The 15,307-nt window shown below is 39.2% G+C and overlaps 1 protein-coding gene across 1 annotated transcript in view; it reads left to right on the plus strand.

Moving 5' to 3' along the window:
* LOC125465649 (unconventional myosin-Vb-like) overlaps nucleotides 1–15,307 on the plus strand; it is a 139,038-nt gene that overhangs the window by 54,241 nt on the left and 69,490 nt on the right. Inside the window, exons 18-21 of the mRNA XM_059638583.1 lie at nucleotides 1,591–1,699; nucleotides 3,364–3,575; nucleotides 4,328–4,484; nucleotides 6,102–6,341. Of these exons, the coding sequence (XP_059494566.1) occupies nucleotides 1,591–1,699; nucleotides 3,364–3,575; nucleotides 4,328–4,484; nucleotides 6,102–6,341 (718 nt within the window). The remainder of the gene's footprint in view (nucleotides 1–1,590; nucleotides 1,700–3,363; nucleotides 3,576–4,327; nucleotides 4,485–6,101; nucleotides 6,342–15,307) is intronic.

Here is a 15,307-nt window from a genome sequence, read left to right on the forward strand (position 1 = left end):
GTCCCAGGTATTAATATCTGATAGTTGAAAGCTGATGTCTCATCCTTTGAGTAAGGAATGCACTATCTTTATTTTTCATAAATTAACTGTGGCCATTCTGAAAGCCAGCAACTTTGATTTGATAACTCAAAAGGAAAGCCAAGATTAAAAACATGACTTGCTTGCAAACATGCTTTTCAGGAATTTCTTAGGTTTGTATACGAATTGTGGTTTAGTCCCTTGCAATTATATTCACCACAGGTGCATTTACCAGAATTTGTAACAGCTTTGAGTGTTAAACTGGAATATGCTTTTGGTGAATTTAAATCCTGTAGGTCCAATGATGAGTTCAGCCTGATGCTGGACTAAAGGGCAAGTTTCAAACTTGTGTAACATTACATCGTTGGTGACAGAAGGCAGCAGAAATAGCTGAAACCATTACATTTGAAACCTGCAGAGTCAGCTTGTCTTTATAGCAATTTTTAGGATAACTTCATTCAAGTTTTTAGATATGCCACATTGCTGTGATGGAGTGTTTTTATTTTGACTTTGTAAACAAAGCTTCAGAGTCAGTGTGTTTGATGCTTCTGCTGAAATGTGCCCCATCTTTCTCAAATTTTTTCAAGTTTTTATTTTTAAAACTTACAGTATTAAACATTGAAATGATCTAATGTGCTGTCTTTTTTTTTGCAAATTTGACTTGATAAACTGTTGTGCCTGGAGTCACTTTGTAAAATTTACAAAACTCTGCTTAAAATTACACATGTTAACATGGGCAATGCCTGCAGCAGTGCTTTACACAGTTTCCATTAAATGCTTGTTGGTAGCAAGAGTCCATCTATCTTGTGTTTTATGCTCTTCCATCTTAAAGCAGTACAAAAAGTTTAGAATTCTAATTTTCTTTGATCAATCGAGTGAAAGAAACTAAGTTCCTAAACTCCTACTTCTGTAGGACACTATGTAGAGGTAGTTGCCAATTTTTTTTTTGCAAAGTGGCATGCTCCTGCAAATGTAGCAACTAACTGGAATGCATCAAACAATATTCATGTTCAAATCAAAGCCAACCCTTCCTGTGATGATATTGGAGGACATGCCTTTTATTCTGTCTGCAACGCAACTAATGCACCTTGTTCTAATTATAACAGGAGTTTTTATTATGTAGCTTCAACTTTTAGAAGTTGCTTTTCTAAACACCCCTAACCTTAGGATAGGATCAGTCATATTTGGTGTATTCCAGCTATTCCTGATTGTGAATAAAGTTTGATTGATAAATCGATTAGTCAATCTTTATTTTATCAGAGGAGAGAGATATTTGGCAAAAGGCTGAAAATTCAGTACAGATTTTACTATTCCAAAATGAAGTGGGTTGTAGAGATTTCCTTTCAGTATTATGAAACCTGTGCATGACTATCAGAATTCACTCCTCCTCACAAATGAAGTAAGTTTGGCATCACAATGTGATTCATATGGGTTGTGGAGACCTTGGTTCAATTGAATCTTTTTTTCTTAGAGTTAAATGACCTGTTTCTGCATCATGTTATCATTCTATTGTAGAATTATGTAAACTGTTATGTTGAGATTTACTAATGTTGGATTTTTGTTTGTTTTTAGGTGGACCTATGTTGATTTCTTTAGCCGCTACAGAGTTTTGATGACAGAAAATAACATTTCTGCAGATGAGAAGCAGATGTGTAAAAACATTTTGGAAAACCTAATCAAGGTTTAAAAAGTCATAACGTCATGCCATGTTTCTTGACTAGTTTAAAGGCCCATGTGGGGGCCGGGAGAAAGAGTGCCCTTGTTCAAAACTTCAGTCTTGACCAAACATTTAGTTGTGAATGTTTGTTTCAAACAATGCAAAGTGCAATCTCTTTCTGGCACGTGAACAAAATTTGTACCTAATTTTATTATGTAGCTGCCACTTCTGTTTTTTAAAAAAAAGTTGCTTTTCCAAACACACTTTAGCCTTAGGATAAAATCAATCATATGTATTGTATTCGACCTATTCACCATTGTGAATAATATTTGATCAATTGATCATTCACTCAATCTTTAGAAAAATTCAAGAAAGTGATAGATCTCAAAGACCATTCCTTATGCAGGTAGCAGTGGATTTTACATGGTGTCCTTTTAAATGGGAGTAATTCTGCATTTTGATCAGTTGTCAGAGAAATCTGCTTTAATTCCTTAGTTTGAAGGTTGGTGGCAGAAGAAGTCAAAATAAACTGAAGATGAAGGCTCCTTTTTAAAAAAACCACATACCCACAACACGGCAACTGAGAGACTCAGTGGTAGCACTGTCATCTGAATTTGAAGATGATGGGTTCAAGTACAACTCCATGACTTGATGCACAAAAACAAGTCTGAAGAATATCAGTACCAAGGGAATGCTGTACAGTTAGAATTGCTGTCTTTGGATTAAGTATTAAACCGAGACTTCAGATGTCTCTAATTTGCTGTATTCTGAAGAAGTGGTTTGGGAGTGCTCTCCCTGTTTCCCTGGACACTTATTTTTCTTGTCACTTTCAGATCATTTGTGAGAGCTTCCTGTGGTTGAATTGGCTGTTATGGCTTCTATATTAATATGTTTCAATAAGTTAGCTATCTATAAAATCATGAGGGACATGGATCGGGTGAACAGCCTATCAAAGATCACTTTGTTAGGGGAGACCAAAACTGGAGGGCAAAAGTTTAAGGTGAGAGGGGCAAGCTTTAAGGGACCCAAGAGGCAAGACTTTCATGCAAAGGGTGGTGCATGTATGGAATGAACTTCCAGAGGAAGTGATAAAGGTGGGTACAATTACAACATTTTTAAAAGGCATCTGGATGTGTGTATGAATAAGATGGATATGGGCCAATTGCTGGCACATGGGACAAGGTTAATTTAACATATCTGGTCAGCATGGACAAGATGGACCGAAGGGTCTGTTTCTGTGCTGTATGACAAAATTCTTCATCAAACATAAAAACTGAGTTTTGTAAAATCCACTATCGTAACTGTAATCTTAGTGTTCAGTCCAAAAGTGAACCATTTGCCACCTGTGCTTGACACTCTATTTTATTTTCTACTGTGGTAATTGATTTCATTTAGGGTTCAAATTTGTTTTGATTTGGGTTTAAATGTCCCCTCACCCCCAACCAAACTTGTCTATTTTTGTTGTAAATGTTTGGCAACTTCAGCCCAACCATGACACCTTTTTTAGAATTAAAGTTTAATGTTACCTTAATGGATACTACTAAGAATGTGTTTTTTTTTTCATGCTTATAATTTTTACTTACTAGTGAGTATTATAATGAGATCAATGATGGATGAATTGATGTTTAGTCTTTTTTATTTTGGGAAGGTAGTAACAATAACTGCTTTTTAAATTTTGTTATCCACAGGATGAGAACAAATATCAATTTGGAAAGAGCAAGATCTTCTTTTCTGCGGGGCAGGTGGCCTATCTGGAAAAACTCCGCACAAGCAAACTTCGTGCTGCCTGTATAATGATACAGAAGATGATGAGAGGTTGGATGCAAAGAAAAAAATATCAGCAGATATGCCAAGCCATTGTTGTCATCCAGAAATACACACGCAGATTTCTAGCAAAACAGTAAGTCAAGTAAAGCGTTCATGCAACAAAAATGTTGGAGAAACTCAGTAGCTCTGGCAGCATCAGTGGAGAGAAAGAGGAGTTAACGTTTTGGGTCCAATGATCCTCCTTCAGAGCTTGAGTAAAGTCCATTAACTGTGTTGTGCAGTGAAGAAACTTGTTTGTTGCTGATTAATTCAACCTGCCAGAAAAAAGTGGCACCAAATGATTTTACCAGTAACTTTCCATGCAAAGAATCTTCATCTGTATGCTCAGCATAAATGTCAATGTCGAATATATGTATGTTCTTGATACTTTAGAAATAATTCTTATTTTGTGTTGTCTCTTTTTTTTAAAAAGAAATGTTAGAGTTTCAGCCAGTCTTTCAGGAAGTATTCCTCCTGGAGCGGCATAGTGGCTCAGTGGTTAGAACAGCTGCCTCACAGACCCAGGGACTTGGGTTTGGTTCCAGTCTGGGATTATGCCAGTTAGGTGGATTGGCCATGGTAAATGTGGGTTACAGGGAAAGGGTGGGATCTGGGTATGGAAGGGATGCAGTTCAGAGGGTCAGTGAGGATTCGATGGCCCCTTCCCATTCTGTTTCCTATATATTTAAGATCTAGTGAAAATCACATATGGAACTAAACCTCAAACTGGGCCTTCATAAGCTAATTTGTTATAATTCATTGATATTGCTCAGCTGTCCATGTTGACTTGGCACTTGCCTGCATGAAAAGCTCAAAAACACAATCTCCTCCCTTTTTTTGTTTCAGGCTAGTTGGTCATTTAAGACTGACAAAGGCTGCCATAGTCATACAGAGACAGTATCGAATGCTGGCTGTGAGGAGGCTGTATGTACTTATCCGTACAGCGGTAATTACTATTCAAGCTTATGCAAAAGGCATGATTACAAGACGAATGTATCATAAGGCAAGTCTTTGTAGAGCATTGTATGCTGTCATCAGTTTGTCATTGCTTTGCTTTTGTTCTTAACTAAGAAATTTACTGATATCCTGTGAAGAATTTTTGTGAAGTTTTCAATTGATCACATTCGTCTGAGGCCAGAAGGTCAAGAGTCCTGAGAACAAATCAAGTATTGCACTGTCCTAGGAGCTGTCAATCACCAGCCTGAGATGTTTCATCACAATGTAAAAGGGCCTAGTAGCTATTGACCCTTTTTTCCTCCCAGTTCTTCAGCTGTTCACCAAACCCTTTGCTGGCCTTGACCATGGCTCGTACGTTGAGTATGAGATACATACTTGAGCCGAGGGGATTTTGGAAGGATAGGATTGACCATGCTTTTTTCAAGGTGTTTAATAATCCCCTACCATCGACCCTTGGCATCCGAGTCAATATTTCTCTCAATCAATGCTTTTTGAGACCTTGCTGTGTACAAATTGACTCCCTGTATACTGTTTCCTGTATTGTTATGGTGATTCTCCTGTCAAAACACCTCTGGCTGTAAAGCATTTTGAGATCAGTATTTTTGTAGGTGCAAGTTTATCTTGCTTCAATATTTTGACTGAGACTGGAGGATGTGCACAAATTCCAATCTCTCCTCCATAGATTTACAGCATGAAATTAAGTTTTTTCTTTTTCCCCCAGTTACTGAGATGGCCAGTTATTTATAACTTTCCTACATTAGGTTTTGAAATAAAGATCTATTACCTAGATTTATCAAACCATAATTTAGCAAAATAAAGGTTTGGTAAATATACAAGTGTTTATAAAATTGTTTCAGTCTCTAGATGTCCACAAAACACACTCTCATCAACAAAATCAGGGGAGAAAAATAGATTTCTCTGCAGAGGTTGGCATTCTGAACAAAAGATGTTCTGGCTGATGGGGTATTCGTGAAGATGTAGAAGGTTCTGATTTTCTCTTGCTCTGTGACCTGTCTTCTCCTGTCAGAACTTAATTCTACGTGTTGACTCCCTGCAGACACAGTTTGCTTGGGAAATACAATATTACAGAAGAACAAATAGGTTTCACCCTAAACTCTGGAGTTGCAGCTTTCAGAAACTGAGATCAGCTGGACAGCCCTTCCTCACAGGCTGCTTGATGCCTGCCCCACCCCACCCTGACTGAAGACCACGAGAAAAACCCCTCCAATTCAACCACTGTTCAGAGCCCCATTGCCACGAGAACCAAACATCGTCACCACCCATGTGATTTCTAGGGAACCCATTTATAAGAATCAAGTCCATAAATGACCTTTTTCAATTACCCCTGAACCAATCCAGGTATTTCCACAAAACCTGAAATAAATCAACTTTTCCACAATTCCTTAAAATGTAAATATATTAAGAAGTTTTAAATATGAATCACCTTCATTACACAACTTTGTGGTTTTTGAGGTATAGAAAGTCTTTCAACATCAATTTCCAGCTGTTAAACTTTATTAAGTGCATACTTTTGAAGTCCTTATCATATTCTTCCAAGGTACACCAGCGTAAGCTTTCTGTGAATGAGTGGAAAAGGGTAAGGGCATATGAAAGGAAGTTATTTCATTAGCATTACTAAAAATATACACACTTTTCTAATTAGATGGTCCTGGAGCAAAAGGCTACTGTCATACAGAAGTATGTGCGAGGATGGCTGAGCTTTTTAAGATATCAAAGAATCCGGCATGCGGTTATCCATTTGCAATGTTGTTTCCGACGAATGATGGCATATCGCGAACTGAAGAGGCTGAAGGTTGAAGCGTGCTCAGTTGAGCACTACAAAAAACTGAACAAAGGAATGGAAAACAAGATCTTGCAACTGCAATATAAAGTGAATGATCAGGTAAATTTGTGTTGGGGATTCTGTATGTGGAAGTCAATTTGGTCTTGTAAAATGCTTCACTGGTGCTAAATGTGCAGCGGTATTGTCAATGGATGCAGAATGAGGTGTGCGCAACTAGCATTTATACAGTCAGTAGGTGGAGTGGGGTCAAAGACCCACAAGTGGAGCTTTGCGATGGAGCAGGGACACAGATACAAAAGCATGGATCGGGTTTTGTGTAGCAGGGTGCTAGAAACTGGTGACATTGAGAAGGGAATGGGTGGGCTTGCTGATGGAAAATGGTATGTGGTATTGGAAGCTTATCTTGGAATCCAGGGTTGCCAGTGGTCTTGTTTAGACTGAGGTGAGACACCAAAGGAGATGACTGAATTAATCTAAGATCATTTTGTGATGGGGAACAGGAATAATTTGGAATTAGGACTTTTGTGATTGGCAGACAAAAGTGTCTGGGATGCAATAAGTGGGTGATGCTCATTTTAAACTAAGAAACACAAAAACTCCACACACTGCAGAAGAGGATGTAGAAAGTAATTGATTGTAAAAAGGATAATAAGACCTTGTTGAACTTGCATGCCACCAACAGCCACCCAACCCCAGGATGGCTTTGAATACTTCTGATACAGTCTGGCGAAGCATATGATGGTTTGATAGGGTAATGAAAAACCTGTTAGGCTCAGGTTTGTGCACTTCCAATCTGAGGGTTAGTAACGAGATTGGGAACTGATTTGGCTGGGAGTAGGAGTATGGGGAAATGTGGTGTGATTTATTTTAAGCATCAAGGCTACAGTGTTTTATTTTAAGATTTGGTTATGGCTGTTATGGAATTGGTTCAGTCTAATTAAATGTCAAATTCATAGCTTGATGGCTTCAAGTTTTTAACCTTGTTTGCATTTGAGAGGGCTGCATTGGATAGACCTCAGTTTGAAACCTGAGAGGAATAGCACTTAATGATCAGTTTCTGCACCCCCCCGCCCGCCCCCCCCCAACTTTCTTTCTACTATTGCAGTCCTAGTGTCTTATGAAAGTGTATGCATGCTCCTATGGCAGGCTAAGTTGTTTCCTGCACACCGATAAGCCATGGTCTGGTCTTGACTGACTCCTGAGAGTTTGGTACTGACTTTTTGGGATTTTCCTCCTTGGCTCCTGAATGGAATTCAGTTCCTGGTCCAATTCCCACTCCTTGCAAGTATGTGCACTTTTTAAAAATAATATTTCTAACACCTGAAGGCTATGGTGTTAAATTCTCATGTTTGCCTGTAAGGGTTCTGATTTTAATCCTAAGACTGTACCACTTTTTTTAAAAAAACCTTTTTTTTTTTAGGGTCCACACAGTGCATCATTTTGTCTGTAGCATCCTCCAAACACCATCTATTAGGTCCTGTGCTGGTCGTATTTTTCTCTGCTTGTGGGGCAAAGTCAATGTTTCCAATCTCTTAACAAAATTCACTGTAATGAAACAAAATGAGAAGGGTTTAAAGCTCCTCTTGAATACAGCAAGCAAATTACCCAAACTAATCAAACATATTGAGCAAAAATCTGCCACATGTGGATTATGCATGTTTCATCATTGCTTTATCTAAAACGGATTGCAGAAAAGGTTCCTCTTTTGATGAGGATTGATAGAAACCCTTTCAATATAGGGGTCCCGGATGTGTGGCACCTTTTTCTTACCAGCTCACTTTTTGGCTTTGCTCGTTTATTGTTTTGACCAGCTCAATGTTTTTTTTAAAAAAAATTCTTCCTGCTTGTCAACATTTGGAACTTTAATTTCATTTTTTTAAAATGAAGTTTTTGAAGCTAATTTAGAACCTCTATCTGTAGACAGATATAAATCGTTGAATCAAAAAGTAAGAGTTTGAAATCACTAAGAATGACTATTGCACAGGTGCATGCTACAGTTGAAACCACAACATTTCGGACGCTATCAAATCAGCAAAATGAATGAACAAACAGGTCTCTGTCGGCTGCATAAGTCTCTAGCTGATCATTTTCTAGGTTGTGGTGACTTCAGTTCTTCATGGTTTGAGTCCAGAACACACTCCTGTTAAAATTTAATGAAATTGCTCTTGTGAGGAAGCCAGAGATGGCTGATAGGGAAAAGTGAAAGTTGTAACTGAGATAGGAGACTCTGTTTTGAATTGTGCTGTGGTCAGTAGTAAATAAAAATACAATAGGGTTGAATTACTCATAAATCAGGCCTTTAGGTTAGAAACTTCAGAATTAGATAAAGTTAAATATAATCATTTTTGAGTGGGAAGTGAGGGAGAATAGAAAAAGATCAAAACTGCTCGTGACAAAATGGAAGACTGAATGCGAATGAAATGGCAAAAAATATTTTATTCTGTAATATTAAAGATTTTAACCTTGACCATGGGGCAGATGTATCAAAATTGCCTGATGGTGCTCTTTTTTTTAAAAGCAATTACTAGTTGGTCTGTAGGTCAATTCTTTGCAACTTTATCTCAAGATCGCAAAAACAACGATTGAATTGGTGATTGGGGAATTAATGGCTCCCATTAGTGGCCAGATCATACATCAGTGGAGAGTTTAGTTGAGAAGAATGTTGGACTTGTGTTACTCCTTTTGCAGGGACTGATGCATAGTGAGAGAATGTCCAACAACTGTAGGCATAGGGACTTGAGAATAAGCGAAGTAAACACGTGGCTAAAAGTGGTGCCGGAAAGAAGGGTTCCTTTTCATGGGGTACTGGCATTGGTATCGGAACAGGAGGGATCTGTACTGTTAGGACGGTCTCTGCTTGAATTGAGCTGGGACCAATGTTCTAGCAAAAAGGGTAAATATGCTGGTCAACAGGATTTTGAACTAGAAAGTGGGGGAAGGGAATAGTGAAGTGCTTTTTCTCAGTGCGAAACAAAGCAAGTTATCATCTGTGGTGGTGCATTCAACTAAATGGAACAATATGAATGGAAATGGCCGGGAAGGAGAATGCAGGAGACGTTGTTAATGTCTCTAGGACAGTGTGTTTAGAAAAGGCTAGCAATCAAACAGTGGAGAAACAAACAAATGAGAAGAGGGAGGGTTAATGCAGGACTAAAGGTGTTGCATCTAAATGCATGCAGTATAAGTAATGAGGTAAATGAGCTTGTAGTGCAGATTGAAACTGGCAGATATGACAAGGTAGGCATCATGGAGATGTGGCTGCATGGGGATCAGGATTGGGAACTGTATATCCAAGGATAAACATTCCGTCAAAAAGATGGACAGGTGGGCCCAGAGTGTGGGGTTGCCTTATGAGTGAGAAATGAAATTGAATCGGTAAGAATAAATGAGGTAGGGTCAGATGGTATACAACTTGTAGGGGTAGAATTTGAGGAATTGCAAAAGTGTTTTATTTTAAAAAAAAACACAGTTGGGCTTGTACAGGCCTCCAAACAGTAATCAGGAGCTGGGGCAGACGATACAACAGGAGATAGAAAAGGTGCGTCAGAATGACAAAGCCACAGTGATCATGGAGCATTTTGGTATGCGGGTTGACTGGAAAAATTGCTGGTAATGGATTGCAAGAAAAGGAGTTTATGGAATGTCTACGAGATGGCTTTTTGGAGCAGCTCATGGTGGAGTCCACAAGGGAACAGGCAATTCTGGATTTTAGAGTTGTGCAATGAGGCAGACTTGATCAGGGTTCCTTTTTTACATTAAGTTTCCTGAGGAGATAGTGGTTGTAATATGATTGAATTTACACTGCAATTTAAGATGGAGAAGAGAGAATCAGAAATGACAGTATTACAGCTGAATAAAGGTGACTACAGAGGTACGAGGGAGGAACTGGGCAGAATTGCCTGAATAAGGGGCCTAGCAGGAAAGACAGTGGAACAGCAATAGCAGGAGTTTCTGGGAGTAATTCGGGTCACGGAGCAAAAAGTCATCCGTGGTGGGAAAAAGAAGCATTATTCAGGGAGGATGAGGCAACCTTGGCTGACTAAGGAAGTCAGGATAGCATAAAAGCAAAAGAGAAAGCATATAATGTGGTGAAGGGCAGTGGGAAACCAGAGGACTGGGAAGCTTAAAGATCAACAGAGAGCAACAAAAAAGGAGGGAAGAGAATAAATGAGAGTAAGCTAGCCAGTAATATAAATGAAGACTAAGTTTAAGTACATAAAGGGCAAAAGTGGACATGGGACCACTGGAAAATGATGGTGGAGAGATAACGAGGAACAAGGAAATGGCTGAGGAACTGAATAATTACTTTGCGTCAGTCTTCATAATGGAAAACACTATTAAAATCCCAAAAATTTGAGTCGGGGGCAGAGCTGAGTATGGTGGTCATCACCAAGGAGAAGGTACTAGTGAAACTGACTGGCCTGAAGGTGGACAAATCACCTGGACCAAATGGACTACACCCCAGCCCAGAGTTCTAAAGGAGATAGCTGAAGAGATAGTGGAAGCGTTAGTGGTGATATTTCAGGAATCACTAGAGTCGGGGAGGGTCCCAGAGGACTAGAAAATCATGAACGTGATATCCCTGTTTAAAAAGGGAGTAAGGCAAAAGAAGGAAAATAACAGGCTGATTAGCCTAACCTCAGTCTTGGGTAAGATTTTTGGAGTCCTATGTGAAGATTGAGGTTTTTGAATATTTGGAAATGCATAATAAAATAGGGCAAAGTCAGCATGGTTCCATTCAAGGGGAGATCATGTCTGATGCATCTGCTAGAAGGTAGACCAAGGAGAGCCAATGGATGTTATCTGCCTGGGCTTTGATAAGGTGCCACATGGGAGGCTGCTGAGTAAGATCAATGCCCATGGTGTTAGAGGCAAGGTGCAAGCATGGATAGAAGATGGAAGCCAGTGACAAGTGGTGTTCTGCAAGTGTCAGTGCTGGAACCATAACTTTTCACTTGTACATAAATAATCTTGAAGGAACTATGGGCAATCTGGCTAAGTTTACAGATGATACAAAGGTAGGTGTGGAGACACACATTTAGGAGGTGGCAAGGCTTCATAAGGATTTGGACAGGTTAGGAGAGTTGTCAAAGGAGTGGCAGATGGAGTATAATGTGGGAAAGTGTGAGGTTATGCACTTTTCTAAGAAGCGCAGAACCCATTTTCTAAATGGGGAGAAAATTCAGAAGTCTAAAGTGCAAAGAGACTTGGGAGTTCTCGTCCAGGATTCTCAAGGTCAACTTGCAGGTTGAGTCAGTAGTCAGGAAGGCAAATGCAACGTTGGCATTTATTTTGAGAACTTGAATATAAAAACAGGGATGTACTAAAGTTTGTTTTTTTTATAAGCTTCTGGTTAGGCCACATTTGGAGTATAGTGTGCAGTTTTGGGCCCCAAAACTCAGGAAGGATGTACTGGCCCTGGAGTAGGTTCAGAGGAGGTTCATGAGAATGGTCCCAGGAATGGAAAGCTTAACATATATGAGGTGCATTTGAGGATTCAGGGACTATTCTCACTGTTTAGAAGGATGCAGGGGGGTGGGGGGAGGATCTAGTTGAAGCTTGCAGAATAATGAATGGCCTGAACAGAATTGATGTTGGGAAGATACCACCTTTCGTCAGAGAGACTAGGACCCGAGGGCACAGCCTTAGAGTAAAGGGAAGACCTTTTCAGATTGGAGATAAGGAGAAACTTCAGCCAGAGAGTGGTGAATCTATGGAATTTACTGCCACAGAAGGCTGTAGAGGCCAGGTCATTGACTACATTTAAGACTGAGCTAGATAGATGGGTTCTTGATTATCAAGGGGATCAGGGATTATGGGGACAAAGCAGGAGAATGGGGTTGAAGAACTGATCAGCCATGATTTTGAATGGTGGAACAGGCTCGCTGGGCTGAATGGCCCAATTTCTGCTCCTGTGTCTTATGGTCTAACCAGACCTGTACAAACTGACAAAATGCTTCCTGGATGGTTGAGGAAATGGAGGTGGTGGGAGTGGTAGAAGTATCATCAACCTTTTGATCTCACTTCCTGTAAGCCAGTAGGTTGTTCATGAGGGGAAGAAATGCACGAAGAAGTGTCTTTTGCATTTAATGTTGGCAGTGGAATGTTGTGAATAGAATTTGATATTGAATCCAATCAATTTTCACCCTATTATCGTGCATTGAGCAGACATTTCCTGAATGTGAAGCTGATTTTTTTTTTCTCCCTGGCTCCTGACCAGTTCATGTTGAAATGAGGTTGAGCTTCTTTTAGAAAAGCAACAATGCAGCTGTTTTCCTAACCAACTACTTAAGGTAACTGTACTAGAGACCTGTCAAAGTTTAATGCTCATTGGCCAAAGCAACCTTGCAGGAAGAATACAGATTGACTTTTAAAGTCATTCTCAAGATATGGGTTTCACTGGCTAGCCACATTGATTACTCATCCCTAATTGCCCAGAAAACAGTTAAGAGTCAACCACTTTGCTGTAGGTGTGGAGCCACACATAAGCCAGACTCTTTGAGAATGAGAATTCCTTGCCTAAACAGCATCAGGGAACTGGATGGGCTTTCATGACAATGGACAGCAGCTGTGTTGTTGCCATTATGTCAGCTCTTGTAGATTTCTATGGAATTCACATTTCCTGATCTACAATGGTGGGATTCAAACCCGTGGCATGAGGATGTTAGCCTAGGGTTCTTTACATTCCATTCAACTTTAAACAAGTTCAAACTTTGAACAATTATGCAATTTTTTTGGATAACCTGTATGCATTCTGAACACTAAACCATTGATTTTAATTAACATTCAATGATGGGGGAAAAACCTATTTAATCCATGTAACCTGTACATCTTTGGACTGTGGCAGGGAAACTGGGGGAAACCCCCACAGACACTGGGAAAACATGCAAACTCCACACAGTCGCCTGGGGGTGGATTTGAACCTGGGTCCCTTGCACTGAGGCAACAGTACTAGCCGCTGAGCCAGTGTCCCCTGATGTCTGTACTCCAAAGCTGTTTATTTTCCTAAGTAACAACCAAATGAACTGCAGATCCTGTAAATGAGGAGCAAAAGCAAAGTTGCTGGAAAAGCTCAGCAGGTCTGGCAGCATCTGTGAAGAAGAAAAGATATATCAGTTAAAGTTTTGGGTCCAGTGACTGAGGGAAGGGTCACTGGACCTGAAATGTTAACCTTTTTTCTTCACAGATGCTACCAGATCTGAGCTTTTCCAGCAACTTTTGCATTTACTTTCCTAAGCAGGTATTGATAAATTAACATTTCTCCACATTATGTATAATCTGCTGCTCACTTTCCATTTATCCAATCTGTTACTGTCCCTTTGCAGTTTCTTTGCATTGTCCTCTGTACTTAGTTTTTCATCTGACTTTGTATTATTTGAAAATATGGAAATGTTACATGGCGGTCTACTCATCGTGCAAAAAGATTGTAAATAGTTGAGGTTTAAATACTAATCCTTTTGTGGTACTCTCATAGTTAGAATCTGAAAACCCCATGCTTATTTTTGATGTTTCCTGTCCATTAACCATAAATCAATCCACGTTAATGTATTTTCCAATTTCATGAGTAATAGCCTTGTCATTATCGCTTGTGTAGCACCTTTTAAAATGTCATCATCTTAAAATTCAAATAGCTATATCCACTAGTTCCTTTTTCAATCCTACTGGTTACCTTTTCAAAATATGTTACTTTCTTTGACTCAGCTTAATTGCATGACTTTCTAAGTATCCTGTTAAAGTAGATTCTAGTGCTTTGCCTATTACTAATATTGGCTAACTGACCTGTAACTTGCTTTTCATTCCCCTCTTTTGCTTACTACCTCCCAATTATTGGAGCTGTTGTGGAAAATAAAAACCAATGCATTTGCTATAACCTGCAGTTAGCTCCAATAGAGACCTAAAATGCTGGTCATCAGTGCATGCGCATCTGTGACTTGAAACACTAGTTTCTCCTATATTAATTCTTGACGACTTTTTCTTTAAATTTCACGTTCTAACACTTGCTTTTATTTCTGGAATGACTTTTTGTGAAGGTGGGTATTTCTTTAATATTTCTAGTGTTTCCTTTTATCCACTCTTTTTCAAATTTTAGCGTGTCTTTATCTCTACTGGGTAAATGTTTAATTTCACTAGCCTCTCCCTATCTGTGCACGGGTGCAATCTATCCATTTATTTTCATGCCTGTTTGGAAGTATAGTTTCATACTTCCGTTTGCCTTATTGGTTCCTTTCTCTGCTTTTGCTCAGTTTTTCTAAATTTTTCATGCCCCCGGCTTCTACTTTGGCAACATAAACCTCTTTGTTTAATCTGGCATGGTCTCTAACTCTTTTAAATGCTAAGTATCACTTGCCTGTCTTTTCTCCACCTTATCTGACCTGTAGTTCATCCGTGTGCTTTGTTTTTTTTAATTTTGAGAGTTAGTTTTGAACTTGACTATATTGTACGTCATTGACTATTTGAAAGCAATCATGTTACGGTTAGTGGCCCCTTTACTGCAGGACTATTAATTAAACTTATTGCACTGTAGTACTGTACACTGTTTGGTTCCTTGACACATTGCTTAGGGAAATCATCTTGTAAATGTTGCATGAATTCATCCTGTACATTATTACTGCCCTGTTGACATGAATGGCTCACATGATTACTATGTTTTTAATGAGTATCTCTAATTTGCTGATTTATAGTATACACTATGCCATGCAGTACTGATACTGTTGAGTATATGAAATGTCGTGTTTATAGGCTCCCTGTGCATGTTGAGTCATTACTTGCTTATCTAGCTGTTAAACTGCAGCACTTCAGTTACTATGACACTATTCCAGTTAGCATTAATAGTTCTGCAAATAGCTGAACTAAGCTTGTTCTCTTCTATTTAATGGTTTGCTGAGAGCTCATTCCACTTCCAGTTTACAATTCAATTTTAGTTTCATTTACATCTTAACTGACAAACTAACACGAACAAATGCATGCTGTAACCTAGTGAATACACGCATGCATCACCTTCAGTCTAGAAAACCTACAGGATGTTAGTGTCAAACAACTGACTCGATAATTCCATAACTAGTCCC

The sequence above is a fragment of the Stegostoma tigrinum genome, chromosome 30, assembly GCF_030684315.1.
Source record: "Stegostoma tigrinum isolate sSteTig4 chromosome 30, sSteTig4.hap1, whole genome shotgun sequence".
Lineage (NCBI taxonomy): Eukaryota > Metazoa > Chordata > Chondrichthyes > Orectolobiformes > Stegostomatidae > Stegostoma > Stegostoma tigrinum.